The 15392-nt window shown below is 44.3% G+C and overlaps 1 protein-coding gene across 1 annotated transcript in view; it reads left to right on the top strand.

Moving 5' to 3' along the window:
* csmd2 (CUB and Sushi multiple domains 2) overlaps positions 1 to 15392 on the top strand; it is a 242841-nt gene that overhangs the window by 78640 nt on the left and 148809 nt on the right. Inside the window, exon 5 of the mRNA XM_034599719.1 lies at positions 1533 to 1740. Coding sequence (XP_034455610.1) covers positions 1533 to 1740 — 208 coding nt within the window. The remainder of the gene's footprint in view (positions 1 to 1532; positions 1741 to 15392) is intronic.

The raw sequence follows: 15392 nt of genomic DNA, 5'->3' as shown, positions 1-15392 counted from the left end.
ATCCTCCTCATCCTCAACCCCCCCCCCCCGTCTCCTCGCCCTTCTGTTGTGGTTTCCCTCATATTCAAGTTCACACCTCACAGGTTCCCGCTCGTCCGTACACTCCCTCGGCCTCCCTCAGGGGGGTTGCCGTGGTGACAGGTAGGATGGATGATAGACAGGGCCCGGCGCCCCTGAGCTCCTCCCCCCCCCCCCTCTTTGAAACACCCCACTAGCTGGCCACTAATGAATCCCACATCACCCCTGGCACACACACACACACATTCAGGGGGTGTCATTCAAAACTTACTTGGACGGGTCCCTTCTGTTTATTAGCACATCCTGTGGTGATCAAGTCTGCATTTCCACCAGAGGAATCGCAGTCCACAGATCACATGATGCGATTTTGTAAAAAAAAAAAAAAGCCATAATGAACATATCAGAAACTGGGCAGGAGAATCATCCTGGCACGACATTAAATGCACGCTTCATTATTTAATGTTCTGCTGAAAATGGTCTCGAGGAGGGAAGAGTTGCTTTGATTAACAAAAAATATGAATTAATCAGAACTTAATCACCTCCCTCCATGTTGCATTGGGTTGCGTCACGCATCCTTCCCCCGCTCCCTGCTGACTGTAAATGCACCGTGGAGCATTTTCAAAAATCGCGTGGGTGGCCCGTGGCGAAGATTTCAGACATAGGAACAATACGCTGCAAGTCATTGTCTTGCAAGAATTTCCAATTCCGGATCTTGTAAATATGCAGTTGAGCAATAACCAAAAAGAAAAATAACATAATTTGTAGCTGGAAAAAAAAATATTCCAATTTATTATTTCATGCTAGAAAGCAAACAAGGTTCCTGGCAAAACTTCCCCTTATTAAGTTCCCTCTAAGTTTAGTCTCTGTGACACACTTTGGTTTGACTTTTCTTGCTGAATCATTTTGTCCGTGTCAGTGTTATCAGTCAGGAGCATCTCTGCCCAGACAGTGTTCTCGAAGGGGTTTAATCAGCTTTAATCATCATTTTTCTTAATTGACGTGTCCATATAGAATATCCTTTTTGACACTTTATACTAATGTGTTTTAACATGGCAATTCTGTAAAATACAGGATTAAATGAAATGTTGCATAATACATTAGTGGTTTTATAACGTCACGTCTTTCTTTCACTCTGCGGCTCTCGTGTTGCATTAAGAGAGCATCGTGTTGTGGGTCTTTTGTAACGTTTTAAAAGGTTGTGCAATGTAACTCCAAGCACTCGGCTTAAATGGGGTTTGCCCGCTGTCTTGTGTTAGGTTTCTTGGCTGAAATGAAACACCTCTTGGTCTCTTTAACACAGGAGTAGACCAGACCAGAGACAAAAGACTTCACTTTGACCGTTTCTTGGGTCAAACTTGAGCTGTTACAAAAGCGTTTGTGTTTATTTGCCGAATTACCACCCTCACTCTTTCCATATTTCTGCACACCTTCAATTACCTCTGCATCACACGTCTTTGATTATATTGGTTTTCCCTCTTTTGGTAATCCTTCCTCTCTCCTCCGTTCTCTTGCAGCGGATGATGGGTGCGGGGGCACGCTGCGAGGCCAGAGCGGGGTGATCACCACTCCCAATTACCCCGCCGAGTACAACAACAACGCCGACTGTACCTGGACGGTGCTGGCGGAGCCGGGGGACACCATCGCCCTGGTGTTCTCCGACTTTCAGCTGGAGGACGATTATGACCTGCTGGAGGTCAGCGGCACAGACGGCTCCTCGCAGTGGTGAGTTTTCCGCCTGCAGCATTTGGTCTGGAGTGTGAACTGTGCTGGGGACGTGAAGGGAAGGGGAGTCCACTGGTGTTCCACCTGCCCACAGGCACTTTCACACACGAGGGAATGAGGTGGTTGGAATATGTCGGTGGGGGCTGGGTGTGTCAAGTGGAAAGCAGGGTGACTTCCTCTCGACTATTGCTGTCTGTGGGGAACAGAAGAGGAATAAGAATAGATCCTAACATCAGGGTCATCGGATTATGTTCAAAGCTGTTTGTATCATGTTGTCTGTGGTTTGTTCTCAGTTGAATTTGAACACTCAATCTTGGTCATTCACTCATTCCGTCAATTACTCAGTCGCACACAGACACACATGCTCGCCTCTAATGATGAAGAGCTCGGATGTCCTGGCGGGTCTCTCGCCATCTGTGGCAGCTCCTCCTCTCTCTGACAACTCTCTCAGCTCAGGAAGTAATTAGTGAGCTCGATTACCACCGCCAGCCACATAGTGTCGTTTTACCCACAATCACACACACACACTTACAAATACTCTCTCTCTCTCTTGCAGACTGTGGAACCCATATGGGCCCAAATGGAAATAAGTATTCACACTTTCAGCCACACTGATATATTTGTCCTGGCACTCATCAAAACTTGCACACAACAGACGCACTCTTCCACACAATGCATTGCCACAACTCCTCCACTCATTTAACGCACATGGGGTAATATTGGGATGAACGCACACGTGCACTAGGAAAATCCAGTGCACTTTCTTTGTCCTGGATTAAAAAGTGAATAAATTGCAGGTTTAGTTTCCGGATCTTGACGGAGATGGACAGTTTGGATCAACAAGGGAGGACAGAGGAGACTTTGGAGTTGCGGCCACAGGCAGTCGGCTGGAAGGGACAAGCCAGAGCACTGGCAGAGCTATTAAACACTTGGAATGCACATAGACCTAGAGAGAGAGAGAGAGGGGGGTGGAAGGAAGAGGGATGGAGAACTGTTGATACAGCAAACAGGCTCAGAAAGAACAGGTGAGGAGACATATCCCAGTGACTCACGGAAACTTGTGTCACTTTCACTCATTCACTCCGCGGTTAAGGCAATGACACTTCCCCAGGAGAACTTGATTGATTGACTGAGAATCGTGCTTTGTAGTCTGGTATTAAAGTCTCTTTGAATGTCTGCACGGCTGACTGAAGGTCGGGCGTCTCACAGACGGCAGCTTGACTGCACTTCTCTTGCATGTTTTACAATGTCATCAGCTTCTTGTCCCACACTTTGATTTGCTCTCTGTTGTCTTGCGGGACGCCCGAATCTCAGAAGGCGCCGTCATTTTTTGTGTTGAGTGATGCCGGGGGGCGCCTATGGCAGCACACCTGCGGGGAGGTTGCACAGTTTTTTTAGAGATCGAGGGGAAACTGCGGGGGGGGGGGAAAGTGGCTTGAAGGAAGGGAGAAGGGCTATTGGCAAGAGTCGTGGAGCACAAGTCACAGTTGATCATGCACATTGCAAGGAAATGGCAACACAGGGGACAGAGGGCACGGTGCAGACGTGCTGGCTTGCCTCTATTGTTTCATTTCTCTCCAGTCATGCTGGCTTGAGTTTCACCAGCATGAAGTTTGAATAAAAAAAAAACATCTCGTCCCAAAACATAAAAAACTCACCAGCCCTTTTTCAACTCAGTCACTTTACTTCTGAAGCGTTTAAGTAGCTGCGTATCCATAATTTTGGAGCGAGCCCGGAGCAGTTGGGATGGACGGACGGGGACGACAGGGTTCAAACAGCGAGAAAGAGCACGACACCCGCGGAGAGGAGCGGAGAGGAGGGCAGGACCTTTGGAAAAGAGGATGGACATGAAAGTGGAGGGTTTACGGCTCTCCAACCGGTGGATAATTAGAGAGGTCAGGTGGAGCGCTGATGATGGTGCTGACCTAAAGCTCACATCCTCTCTGTGAACGGCTGTGAGCCCTCCCCACTGTGGAGCTGGAGGATCGTGCTCTCCCTCCTTCTCTCGACATATAATTGGACTGGTCTCACAGTTTTACCATAGATTGTAAATGAAGAGGGAGGACGCATCGCCATTACTTCCCACTATCCAGGAATGAAGCTAAACTATTCCGAATACAAACGGCACCATCTTGCACATTTGTTGTCAGAGTCTGCGCAGTAGGTATCATTGAATAGAACCTTGGCAGCGAGGTCCTGCCGACGCATTCGACCAATCACAAGTCAGTCTAAGCTGTCAATTGTGATGTGTGACCCCATGTTTATAACATCAAACAGCCAATAAAAACCAAGCTGTCAGGAGAAAACTTAACTCGGACTTCTTGAACTATCAAAAATAAAAGAAACCGTCTTTGAGAAAAAAAAAATATATATATATTTGTACTTATATATATTTTTTATTTTGGTCAAAATCTAACCAATAACATGGAGGAGGCAGGATTTATGAACCATGCTGCAGCCAGCCACCAAAGCCTTGGCTTCACTTTTGGTGAGCAGTCATGTCATCCATCTTTATGAACAGTCATGGTTGAGTTTATAGAATTTCTTCTTTTCAGGTTTGCTGTTAAATGTGACTTTGACTTTACATTCAAATAATTGTCTTAAAACTTGATTGTACATGGAAGTGTTGTGCATGAGTTTTTATCAGAGAATGCATGTGACTTCTACCTGGCTTCTTGCTAGCATCCCACCATCCCACTGGTTACCCTTACATCAATCTGTGGGGAGTTCTAGGTGTAGTATTGATTGATACCTGACAGACAGGTTGACTGGTCCGGTAGAAGAAGGGGGGGCCAAGGGTCAGGGTCAAAGCCACGCTTCGCTGATCGATCCGCAACAGCTCGAGAGAAAGCGGGCTTCACATACACACCTGCTGTGTCTGCGTCCGTGCTTTGAGCGGGAGGAAAAAGAACCAGAATAAACACCATCAATCACCATCACCCGCATCACCCCTTTGCATAAGTGAACCTGATCTCGCTCACTTGGGCTCTTGTTTACCGTGCCATCCGGCGATTTGATTGGCGGCCCTGCAGCGTTGGCATTCTGAGAAGGCAGCGGGGAAAAAGACAGGCTCGCAGGCCGGCTTCAGGAACGGAGATGTGCATGCGTATTGAATGTGGCAGTGGGATGAGCTGGTGAAAACAGCGACTGAATTCCACCTCCACTCTGCATTACCCTGACAGGACGTCTTCGGCGCGGCTCGCCCAGGGGAACATATTACTCTGCGATTACACTGTTTGCATCCACATTGATTTTCTTCTCCCATCACCATCCACTCTGAGGCAATGTAAATAACGCCCGACGCTCACCAATTGCCAGATGCTCATTCGCCTGCTTGCTGCTAAGTGGAACTCACAGCTATTTGACTTGTAATTTTCTTTGGCGCAGAATTGTTTTTGCACAGCCCCGTCATGCATTTTCATCCACCAGCAGTACTCCCTCGAGATGATGAAAGCAACTCCCGCAGCACCTTGGATACTGCAAATAGAAAGTATAAAGTGTCGGAGTCTGTAGTTGAAAGCACTCTGAATATTGGCATTACTCCCTTGGTTGAAACAAAAAAATGAAACGAAAAAACTGCGTTCTGTTCTAAAAAAAATTCCATGTCACAGTTCAGTGATCGCACCATTTTTACAGAAAGTGTTCCAAAAACTAAAACTTGTGTCTTGGCTTTTCATTCCAGTAACTTTTTTCCTCTAACTCTATTTCCTGTGAGTGTTTTCCTTTTCCTCATCTTTTTTTTAATTTTTGTTTTGTTCCTCCATGCATCTATCGCTGACAACAGAAAGCTCCGCTGGGTAAAATGCAACTCATTTCTTCATGTTCTGGAGATCTGAGAATCCAATGATCTGTGATCTCTGTAGGTAGTTTCCAATCCGCTCCCCTCTCTCTTTTAACCGCACACCCACCGGACCCGAGATACTGACACTTGGCAAACATATAGATTATCTCTGCTGCGCTGATACGTGTCATCTTGTCCCAAACCATGGAGGGTGGGTGTGTGTGTGTGTGAGCGAGAGAGAGAGACACAAAGAGATAAAGAGTTGTTGGAGCAGAGTACAGAACACTGGATATATATTGATTGGCTGTTGGGTTGACTCACCTGAGAGTGAGCCAATTGTCTTCGGAACAGCTTTTTAAGTCCAGGGGCTGTTTTCTCTCGCTTCCGATGGGAGTAACAGCACTATGAGTAGGTTTCATTTTTTTGTGGAGATAAATGCCTCAACTTTTGTTTTTGTGTTTTCAAAGAGTCTGGTCTAGTTTTTAGTTTATTTAGTTTTTTTCTTTTACAATTTTGCCTCATGAGATCCAAGTTTGGGTTTGACTGCAGCTTAAAAATCACTTTCAGTTTGCCTTAGATGACCCGTTTCCAGATTTGTGTGCATATGTATGTATCACAGCTGTTCACCATGGGGGGGGGGTTAACACATTCATTCCATACTCTCTCCCAGCGGGACTCAACGATGAGCTATTGGCTGCCAATCATACACTTTTCCCATTATGAAACACATCCTATGACAAATATGTTCCTGGCAGCACAACAATCGGCGGTTATCCACCCATCCACCCGCTCGAAAACATCATTTAATGTATGTTCAGCCACTAAGGCGGTTATTGTGAATACAGGGCATCGGCAGAGGAAACTTAGCATCGATGTGTTTTGCAAACAGTTACTGTGTGATAGTTGAGTGAGCGCATATCCTCTGCCTGAATGCTGAATTCATTTCTTTTTATTTTGTATTCATTTCTTATGCTGTGGCCTGTTTCTCACAACTCAGACTGGCGGAGTAAAGGAAGCGTTTCGCTCTGCAGCTTTACCGGTAATTCACTGCAACATCACTAGTCGGGTCACGTCCAGGAGGCTCTGACTCTGGCAATTCTCTCCTTCTCACTCTCTTCCTCTTTCGGAGGCTCTCTCTCTCGCCCCCTCTCTCTCTCCCCCCCTCCCAGCTCGATGGGCGTCATAAAGCATCTGAGTGGGTAGTTTGATCTGATTGTCTAATGAAAGTCTATAGTCCTTCATTATACATTCTGAAGTAATTTACTGTAAGCGGGGCTCTCATCATAAAACCAACATGCAATCCATCCCAAAACAAAAGCAAACTACGGAGTATGAATAGCGTGCGCTGAGTTCGGCAAAGTCTTCCCTGATTTCGGAGACGCACCCCTAAGGTGTTCGTGCAGAGCATGTCAGGAGATTTGCTTTTGATTTGTGGATTCACAAACAGTCACGGAGGACCCGTGTATTCCCCTAACATTGCATGTCTGCTGCGATGGGGATGATGTGCCATGTCTAAAAGCTCACAACTGCACTTCTCCCAACTTCACAATGCAGCGGGCTCACGGGAGAGATAAACTTTGGGTCGAGATGGAAATGTTTCACGGCTGATGTGAGGGATGTTGGTGGAGCCCTGACGCACGTCACAGATCATCACGTCAAAGACAACACAGCAGAGGAGCCCCCCGATCGTGTTGTATCTCGCTGCATCCAGATTCTCGTCCTTCTCTCTCTCTGACTCTCCGGACTCATCTACGACGTAATCATGATGCAGCTTTCAGACCTTTAGCAGAACCTGAGGAGTCACCATTTGTTGTATAATCAATACTTCAGATGTATGGAAGTTAAACAGAATTAAATAAAAATAAAAAATTCAATGGGAACATACAGTAGAGCTTTTTGCACCATTGTACATTTTTTATTTGGGCCCATATATGATTTAATATTCCATTTAATCTATAGGTTCATTGATTCATTTGTGGTGTTATTAGTCACACAGTATGTTGGATTTCCTGCCAAACAGATAAACAGTGCATATGTTTATACACATTCATGCATATATAGCCTATATGTTGGAATAAGTAATGATTTAACCTGAGGAATGAATTTGTTTACTCCACCTGAATATTAGATACTGATCGATAAAACAACAAGTTTAGCCATTTTAACTTTATTTTGACCAATACTTCAAAATATCAGCTCTGCTGTCTTCTTGGATGCTTCTCTCATTCTTCACCACTTTCTTTTCCTGCTTTGTCAGCTTTATTCATCCAAAACCATAGTTTGGCTTATTGGCCTGTGCCCGACCAGCCGATCGATAGCTGTCGCTGCCACTCTCGCCGCCATGCCCCCCCCCCCCCCTCAAAGTATGTTTGTCTGAGTCAGGATTTATTAACAACAGCACTCGGTTGAGGACTCATTCTGCAACGTGCCATCGATCAAAAACTGCAGCCATGATGAACTCTGCACCACCCGCCAAGGAATGCTCCGGCGGAACATTATCTCCAACACCTGGTGCTGTGCCGCAGATTGGCTCACCGCAGCACTCCGCACTTTGTTACTCGCTCTGTCACATTGCTCAAGCTAAGAGCGGGAGACGGAAAAGGGGATTTGGAGTGCAGAGAGCAAGGTTAGCAGAAACGGGTCAAATCTTAACCCACGTGTTGTGTCAACCTTGGTGTGGCCGTTTTGTGGTTACAATGTCAAAATAACACACCACAGATTCATCCTCGTCTTGATGATTAATTATCGTTAATTGTCCCTGATTGTCTGTGTTGTGGTAAGAAACAGCAGGCGTGGCAATTTACTCTGCGATATTTGGTGTTACCCATAAACCAGCTCCCCCGAGGCAGGCAGCCTGGATGGGGATGTGACTGTGTCTAGCCATGTGTTACCTCACCCGCGATCCCACTGAGACCAGAGAACATGCAGAGGTTAGAGGTAATGGGCCAGATCAGTGTGCGCTGACTGGGTGTCTCTTTAGTTGTGTTTACTAAGCACTGCACCACTGGGATCCAATCTGTCGCTTTTTAACAGTCCCACAGATGCACTAATAGCTTTTGATTTGTACACAGAGACACATTTGAAGCTCCGCACATTGGCGCCCGGGTTCTTCTAACGGCTTTTCCTGAGATGCACCGTTTCTCAAGCTAAAAGTGTCATCTTGTGACATCTTCCATATCAGATTTGCAAATCTCATATTTGTGGCTGTATAAAATAATATTATTTGTGAAATATCCTCTTATCCAAGTGTTTTCACTGTTTTTCTCTGTATCTATAATCCCCCGTACTCTTATATCTGCCCTTTAGGACATTGGATCACAGGGTCTGTTTATCTTCTTTACTAAACAGTGTCTTCTGTCTTATGTAATTTGATTAATCATGTCAGGATATGACACGTGGAACTGTTCAAACTGAAAGTCTCAAGGGTCAACACACTCAAAACCCCAATTAATCTCCTGTTCCCGGCATCTTTCATCATCTATCACTTTTGTGAAAACGGTTGTTGTCCCGGTTCCGCTGATGCTTCATCCCGCTGTTTGCTTTGATCCCTTGATTCACTTCCTGGTTCAAGTGCTGCTAACCTAATGAAGAATGGCTCGCTTCAGAGGTTTATTTATAATGGCGTGATCAAAAGAGAATAATGGCCGCGTGGAAACTGTTTTTCAGCGCCTTGCAACATCCCCTGTTTCCTGCAACATTCTCGTGCCTTTAAGCTTTACATGACCGTGAGGGACGTCACAGCACTCGATTAATCAATCACGGTAATTAGCTGAGATGGATTAATAGGACAAGGGAGGGATGAGAGGGGGAGAGGCTTAGGAGGAAAAGGAACACGTGAAATCAATTGGCCAACAGCACAACGCACTCGGTGGTCGGTTGTTGAGGACACCGGCTATACGGCAATTAGATTGTAAAAGCAGGGCAGGGAGGACAAGTACACACAGCTCTTCAATGCCAAGTCACTGCATTACATCTGCTTGTGTTATTGGATGTGTGTGTGTGTGTGGCTGTACGCATACACACACACACATTGCTCTTGAAGAGGTTCTCTAGGAGTGAAAAGAAAAATCCAACAGGTCCTTTAAAGCAGGCTACCATACTGACTAATGGCACCTGTCGTCGACTAAACCCTTTTAACTGAAAGAGAGCAGATGCTTTCTGGTTTATTCGGGATGTGTTATGTCGGAGTGACCGACATTTTTTAGCCCGATTTTTCCCTCGCAGACGACTTTCAGAAGTTGGCAACAAAAGCAAGATCGGAGCCAAATCGGTATTGGATCCCCAATGTGTGAACTCTTGAATGAAAGGCCGCCAGGACATTGCCATGACTATACATTTCAAGCAGGCTAAATATATAATACAAATAATCTGCAGTAACTACAGTCAATCAAAGCGCAGGACTTTTGCATGTTGCTTTTGTGTGAAGTACTAAAGTAATTAATTTAGTACTACGCTAAAAAGTAAAGTAAAAAATGTTGGGTGTGTGTCGTGATCAAATGTTTTTTCAACCTGGTTTTACCTGGTTATACAAACTCACGACTCAAGCTCAAGCTCACACAAAGCCAAGTCGGGTAGCGTGAACTGTTGAGTGATCCAATGTCTTTCAAAGTTGTGTAATCTGAACTCTGCATCAGAATGTGCTTTTCCACCTTAACTGCTTCACGCTAACTGCTTAACTGCCACTGAGATGTGGAATGAAGCTTTAACATTTGCAAACCAGACCGAAATGGAAAGGAAAGAAAACATTTCATTTGATAACACCATTTTTATATAATTATTGTGATTATTCTTTATATTTTTGCATTTACCGTATTAGTGGCATTATCTCAACACATCACTTGTGCTTGTGTTTGTGATGAAAAAAAAGATATAAAGACAAATAGAAGACAAACTGACTTTTAAAGGTGAACCCTTGCTTGCAGTTTGGCCGTGCTGCAGTAACAGCAGAACATCTTGTCCCTGAGTGTCCCCTGGGTGGACGGGGATGTCACAGTCTGATCTGGGTCACTGCTCAACCACAACACTTCCCTGTTCTCTGTCTGCATCCTTCTCTTTTTTTTTTTTCACATAGCAACTTCAAAATAAGGGCATGAACCACGACACATACGCAGCCTTCACTTTGAAAATCCAGCCGTCTTGATTGGTAATTTAACGTGACAGCATCACCCAAGGGCGTCCGATAACACCCCTTCTTTCCAATGCAAATCAGCCTGCTTTTGTTGTATCAAACGCCGTTGTGCTGATACCAGTGGAGCGATGCACTGTTCGCTCGTCTCCACTAAATCCCTGGCAGAATGAAACAGTCCGATTATTTTTACACTAAAGAGTATTTGCAGTGACGTAGGTCCGCACATGAATCAGCCGTCACACATGTGCCCTTGGTCCTGAAGGCTGAGTCATTGTGGTCCCTTGAGAGCCCAGACACTTGATGCAGGCGATAGAGATGATAGCGACTGTCTCACTCTCACCTTTGAGGACACATCACTCGCACAGCGGGGTTCCTCTTCTACACGCTGATCATTCGTGAGATGGCCTTGTAGTTTAGGATCACAATTGGGCTGCGGTATTAAAAGAAAGAAACAAAAGAGAAAGAAGGGGAAATTAAGCAGGGACGTGTCTGCTGGTCTGAAATGTAATATATATTCTTTGGAGCAGCCGGACATGTATAGTGTGTGCATGTGCACATGTGTTTGCTTCTGTGATTGGGTTTGTGTATTTGAAGAGTGTTGGTTGACTGCCCCTCTTCTGCCTATTCATCACACTGAGGTCGTCTTTTTTTTGTATGAGGTGACACTCGGCCGACCTTGATATATTTACCGAGGAACCTTTATGAACTCGGGTGAACGTGGCTTGACCGGAGATTAGAGACGGCACGGCGGCGTGCCTCCATAAAAACCCTTACCAACTGCATCAATAAACAAGGGGGGAGGCAAAGGGAGACGTGCAATGGCGTCGATTACCGTAAAATAAGCCTTAGCTGCACTTTGAGGTGCAGTCAGTGTCGTCATTTAGACTTTTGTCAGCTAGTTTGCACAGTTATTAGTGAGTTATACTGAACAAACAACATAATAACTTGTGAGCATGAATTATCATCTTGGTGCATACAAGCAAATATCTTTTAATGCCACAAAATAATTAAGAAACATGTTCATTTATTACATTTTCATGAAGAACATGCCACAAATCATAATAACCTGTAATAACTGTAAAATATAATAATGCATTATAGGTAAAAAGTCATTACATTAAGCTTTCAGCTCTTTTATTGCATTGCAGGTTGGATAGTGAATTATGATTTAATTGCATTTTTATTACATAATTAGTTCGTTTTTTTTTCCACTGTGAGTTTCTGCGCAGGTGATTTTGTTGCTTTGTGAGAGACGCATAAATTCAATTTATTCTTTTTCATTATGTTTTTGAACATCCAATTATACTTTTTGGAAAATACAACAGGCGTTTCTTGAGGGGTTAAAGTCAAAGCTGAAGTTATACAGTGGTTGTGTGATCCATTAGACCCCCCCCCCCCCTCTGTACGTGGGTCCTTGCTCGGTAGGAGATTTTTGGATAGCGCCAGAGAGGTGTCGGCATCATATTGATCTCTCAGCACTGCAATCTTTCTTAATCCCACTTTCTCCACTGACAGAATGAGACAGAAGCAAAGACAGAGACCGAGAGAAAACTTTTATCTCGACAAAGCTTTAACACGTCTGGTGTGACGGGGACCTAGTCAGCGCACCAGACCGCACCGACATCCAAACTGCTGCATTTTGGTTTAAACATGCTTGAACTCTGCTACACATATAGATAGATAGATGGACGGATAGATTACTTTATTGATCCCCGGAGGAAAATTAAGTTACCATAGCAGCCAGGTATATCAAAATACATTAAATACAAGGTAAAAATACTAAAATACTAAACCTGTTTTATTTTGAAAACTCTGGGGCTGTGTTATAGTCTGCACCGGCCATAAACGGAGCTATATGCAAACGAGGACATAGAAACCGCTTGCTGATTGGTTCTTCTAGATCACAATCTAACCTTTGCTGATTCTTTACTCTCGTATCACATGACCTTCTGCTGGAGGAAAACAAGCAGCACTAGCCTTGACTCCCTGTGTAGAACCCAACATGGATACTCAATTACTTACCCTGTTGTGTTTGCTAACAGCTGTTGTCCACTTCATTTCTGCATTTTACAATTATACAACTATTTACATTTCTTTACATGAGCTATTATTCGAGCAATTAGCGTCTATTTTGCAACTAACCACCAAAAAAAGGCACGAGCATGCCCAGTGTACATGAGTGGTCACATCATATATAAGTGTTCAGGTGTGTTAGTATGGACGGGGATTAAAACGGATGTAGAGCCAAATCGCTTGTGTGGACAGAAATAATTTTGGTTTGAAAAAGCTGTTTGCAAACAAAAACATGGTAGTATGGATGTAGCCTAAAACACTGTCATTCTTCCGTCAATCGCAAATGTTTTTGAATATAAATTATGAAAAGGATAAGTGGACAAACATGCATTGCACACACCTGCTAAACATGCAGTTCACTCGAGCATATAACACAGGCTATCATCGCCCCTCTGGCAACACGTGCTACATATACGTGCACCACTGACATCACACCCGTCTGAGACACAGACGCTTCCTGCTCGCCACCATTCCTGTTTTTTTAATTAGATGGTCTGATTAGAGAACATTGACAAGAAGGGGAGGAAGGGTGGCGAGGAGAATAAAAAATAATTAAAAATAGGGATTAGTCTGGTCTGGGGCTCATGCAGACAGAATTAACGGCCGGGGCCGCCTGCCTCTATCACTCGCAGATCAGTGTTGCTAATATCACGGTGTTATTAGCTTCACTATCCCCCCCCCCAACTGTGCGATAACGGAGGATTACGGAAGGTGCTGTGGCCAGTGAACCAGGAAAAAACTGTGCGAATTGTCTTAGCATGGCTAATTAGTGCGCTGTTTGCATGGATGAAATGGATCAGGGATGAAGCTGTTTCTTTGACGGAGGGCCAGGTTCCGAGGCTGTGTTGTAGCTCGACACATGGATACATGCACAAACGCTGTTGTGTCGCCCGTCTTTTGTGTAGCCATAAATAAACAGAAACCGGGCATTAAATCAGATTATTTCCTTGGTCAGTGTGGTGGAGGCAGCAGGGTAGTCATGTCTGCAGGCCAGTGTGGGGATCCTCGCCCCCTGTCTGTTTGCTCACACTGCTCTGTCATGTTAATTACTGCTGCTGACGTGCCCTGGGTGCAGGATGCTGCATAATGGAGTGCTGTGTTTGATCCGTGGGTCCGCATGGCTGGCAACATGCATTGTGTGTTTGACTTGCACTTTGGTGTCCGATGCTGGAGCCGGAGGCCTCCTAAGAAATTGCTCCCTCATATTTTGCAGATGCAGGAGTAACAGTGAGGTTTCATGAAAGTCTAACTGACCAGAATCTGTCTGCTTTGAAGTCACTTTCCCACTGGTCAAAAACCTGCTAACATCTGTCTATTGTTTGCAATGGGAATTGATTTATTCCGACTCCACTTCTGGGTTTAATGATGCCTATGCCTAGATTATAATTATGTCTATTTGATTAAATCAAGTTAAACTCATATATATATATATATATATATATATAAATACATTAAACCCACAAGTTCAATTTAATCAAATCAGTCAAGTTGTTACAAAGTTACATGGAAATAAAAGATGTAGTTAAAGTCCATAAAGTCAACATTTTAGGCCTTGTGTAGACATGGGCTTTTAACGTCTCCGGCTTCCGGTGGGCACTGACGGTAGCCTGACACCTGGGAGAGCGTGGCTCATTTCTTCTTCTGCTTCTTTGTTTTGTCAGTCTAGACACTGCACATTTTCGAAACAACTTAATGACGCACATTGACCTTCGAGGCGATGGCACAAAAACAGCCATGAGTGTTTGTGTACTTGTTTTTCAAATCTTGGGAACAATGACGAACAGCATTTTGTTTCTTCTTATGGTGCAAAATGCAACACTGTCAAGACTTTCTACAGTTTGGCAAACTCGCATTATTTTAGCTGGTTTTCCTGTGTTAAAAAAACCCTGTGGATACCTTCTAATTTTGGTGCACAAGAGGTCTTATATTTCAGAGTAATTATGTGCTGCTGTTCACATTTCTTTGCATTCATTTTCCTAGTTTTGTCCTGTTTCTAAATTCCTTTATGAACTGCAGTTCTCTGTTTTTACAAGCGAACCTTGATGATTAAGTGGGCTTATTAGCGGCCACGCATACTTAAATATATTGCATGTAGGACAAGGATTTCTCTTGGAAATATACGATTGGCTGATTTTTATGCTTAAAAAAAAAAAAAACTGCTGTGAAATTACTGGGTCAGTGGCGTTGGTTCTCTTGGATTCCATCTATTGTATCCATAATTAGCTCCTGTAACGTAGAAACGTTTTGATCCCTTCGTATGGTTATGAATTCTCTTTGCAGTGTAAATTCAAATGAGTTCCGAACTTAAGTGCGTCTTCCCTGATAAAGCAGAGTCAGTATTCTATGTGAAGAATATGTTTCTGGATAACCTTTGACTGAGAGAGCTGCTGCGTTCTCTCTCTCTCTCTCTCTCTCTCTCTCTCTCTCTCTCTCTCTCTCTCTCTCTCTCTCTTCCCCTTTGTTGCCTCTACTCAAAAATACTTGATCCTGTTAGAAGCTTTTACTTTGAAGGCTGTTTTTACGTTTGGCATTGGAGGTGGAGGCATACTGTATTTACCTCTTTAATGTGCTATAAATAGCCCTATCGAGGCGAGGCAGATAAATGGTATTGCCGAGGGATTATTCTGCCGTCCCTCCTCTCGGTGTGGAAGCCATGGGGATGGCGGCGGG

Source organism: Hippoglossus hippoglossus, chromosome 11, assembly GCF_009819705.1.
Source record: "Hippoglossus hippoglossus isolate fHipHip1 chromosome 11, fHipHip1.pri, whole genome shotgun sequence".
Classification (NCBI taxonomy): Eukaryota; Metazoa; Chordata; class Actinopteri; order Pleuronectiformes; family Pleuronectidae; genus Hippoglossus; species Hippoglossus hippoglossus.
Note: the sequence above shows the minus strand (reverse complement) of the source record. Positions and strands in the feature narration are given on the sequence as shown.